General features: G+C 33.6%; 1 protein-coding gene across 6 annotated transcripts in view; it reads right to left on the bottom strand.

Moving 5' to 3' along the window:
* LOC113815510 (gastrula zinc finger protein XlCGF8.2DB) overlaps positions 1 to 2,500 on the bottom strand; it is a 9,894-nt gene that overhangs the window by 6,205 nt on the left and 1,189 nt on the right. For 3 of the 6 annotated variants that reach the window (XM_070118481.1, XM_070118482.1, XM_070118483.1), the window contains exons 3-5: positions 1,669 to 1,757; positions 1,136 to 1,222; positions 1 to 683 (exon numbers count right to left, since the gene is read on the bottom strand). The exon at positions 1 to 683 is cut by the window's left edge and continues 276 nt beyond it. In XM_070118481.1, coding sequence (XP_069974582.1) covers positions 1 to 642 — 642 coding nt within the window. In that variant the 5' untranslated portion in view covers positions 643 to 683; positions 1,136 to 1,222; positions 1,669 to 1,757. The remainder of the gene's footprint in view (positions 684 to 1,135; positions 1,223 to 1,668; positions 1,758 to 2,500) is intronic. The other 3 variants (XM_070118486.1, XM_070118484.1, XR_011398352.1) reach the window with 3 other exon arrangements.

Raw genomic sequence — 2,500 nt, 5'->3', positions numbered from 1 at the left:
TGTATGTATCCCCATGTGACTTACCAGATCACGTTTCCATGCGAATGACTCACTACATACCTCACAATTGAAAGGATTCACATTTGTATGTACTCTCATGTGCTTCACTAGATCAAATTTCCATGCAAAAGATTTACTGCATACCTCGCAAATAAAAGATTTCTCTCGCGTATGCACTGTCATGTGACGTACAAGCATACTCTTAAAATCAAATTTTTTGCCACATACTTCACAAGGGAAACGTTTTCTTTTTTCTTCCTCTTTTCCACATGCTACCTCCTCCTCTCCTTCTTTGCATGCCACCTGATTGCCATCTGATGAGCACATGTTCCCACAATCTTCATTCACAGCTGCCACTGATGATAGTGGATCTATATCCTCACACATCAACACATCTGAGTCAATCTTATCTGCTTCCTTGCTAAAAGTTTTGCCATCTTCAGACACTGGGCATTCATAATCTGCATTGACTTCATCTTCCGTCTTTATATATACAGCATTCTCTTCTACCACATCCTCAATAATTTCTTCTTTTACTTCCTGGAAATCCTCCTCAACAATATCTTCTGGATTTTCTTCCTTCACAGCAACAAACTCAATTTTGCTGTCATACACTTTTGTGTCTAAGCTTGAGGGATCCATGACAGCAGTTGCTGTTACACATACAAAATTTCCAGTAACTGCTGCAAGAGAAAACTGGCAATAATTATATGAACAAGTCTCTTGAACCCAACCGTATAAAGAGGGGCCAACTCTAATTGTCTTGAAAATTTTGGATCAGTTAATCAAAGCCAATTCTGAGGACCAATTAAAGGCTGTTATCAAGAGATATATCTGAATATCAATATACATATATATGTGGCTACACAGAAAATATACAAATATCTATATCTACCTACATATTCATATACATATGTATCTAAATATATAATCATATTTATCTATCTATCTATCTATAAATATATATATATATATATATATATATATATATATATATATATATATATATATATATATATATATGTATATATATATATATATATATATATATATATATATATATATATATATATATATATATATATATTGTAGAAAATCACAAACGAAAAAAAAAAAAAAAAAAAAAAAAAATTACCTCTGACATTTAGCTGAGAAGAACTTGAATTCTTGGACTCCTATCATGTGCATACTGCTGCCCATGAGAGTAACTTCTGTTCCAATCCTGGAAATATCAACAAGATGGTAACATAATCATAGTCAATGTGTTGCTATATAAATATGCGTGTGCGTGTGTGTGTGTGTGTGTGTGTGTGTGTGTGTGTGTGTGTGTGTGTGTGTGTGTGTGTGTGTGTGTGTGTGTGTGTGTGTGTGTGTGTGTGTGTGTGTGTGTGTGTGTGTGTGTGTGAGTGTGTGTGTGTGTGCGTGAGTGCCTGCATGTGTCTGTGCATGGGTGTTTACATACATTCATAAAATATACATAGATACATATATATATATATATCAACACATACACATATGTGTATATATACACAGAGTGAGAGAGAGAGAGAGAGAGAGAGAGAGAGAGAGAGAGAGAGAGAGAGAGAGAGACAGAGAGAGAGAGAGAGAGAGAGAGAGAGAGAGAGAGAGAGAGAGAGAGAGAGAGGCATAATAAAATCCAAAACTTACCATTTCAACCAAATCGAGAAATCTAGTTTCAGAGGATGAAGTGTTTGACAGACAGACTCCTGCAGAATTACACAGCAACAAAAGAAATCCTGCAAACATGATAATATATGAATAACCATTGTTATTTTTGGATAGTTTGCCCAAACATTAGCTTTTACACGAATGAAATTTCTAATCATAACTTAGAAACATCCTGAACAGTCCATAAAAGGATCAAGCATAATGAAACTGAACCACTGCTACTACAAAAATATTCAAACCAAATTCTTCTGCCTAAATATAAAACCTCTCTCACCAAATGAGTCGAGAAAATCTTGTATTGTCCAATTCCTGGAATTCCATATTACTCTTATATAGACTAATGTGCATTGATAAAAAAGAAAAAAGACATCATGACCATTATGTAAAAAGGTATGAATGATTCCAGAGTGTAAAACATGTTACTGATAATACACATTCCTCAGAATTGTGTAATTCTGAAGAATGAAAGCAATGAGAAAGCAATGATAGAAATGGGCTTATAGCATGACAAATACAATCCATTATTCAAAGCCAATTCTCCATGATTCAGATACAACAGAATTTATTTTTGTTAATCTTCATTAAATTGTGCTACATATGCTATCATTTCCGTGAGCAAAAGTATATGTAACATGAATTTCTATGAAAGTTTAATTTGCTTGTATACTAAAAGAAAGAAAGGTGTCTGTATGATTTAAAAAACTAATTTGTACTGACATGAGAATAAAATGCTTGTTCAGGATAGCTTCTCCCCATACAATTAACTGAACAATGACTGTTAACACATATTATGCAGCACAAGGCTAAGAAG

Source organism: Penaeus vannamei, chromosome 42, assembly GCF_042767895.1.
Source record: "Penaeus vannamei isolate JL-2024 chromosome 42, ASM4276789v1, whole genome shotgun sequence".
Classification (NCBI taxonomy): domain Eukaryota; kingdom Metazoa; phylum Arthropoda; class Malacostraca; order Decapoda; family Penaeidae; genus Penaeus; species Penaeus vannamei.
Note: the sequence above shows the minus strand (reverse complement) of the source record. Positions and strands in the feature narration are given on the sequence as shown.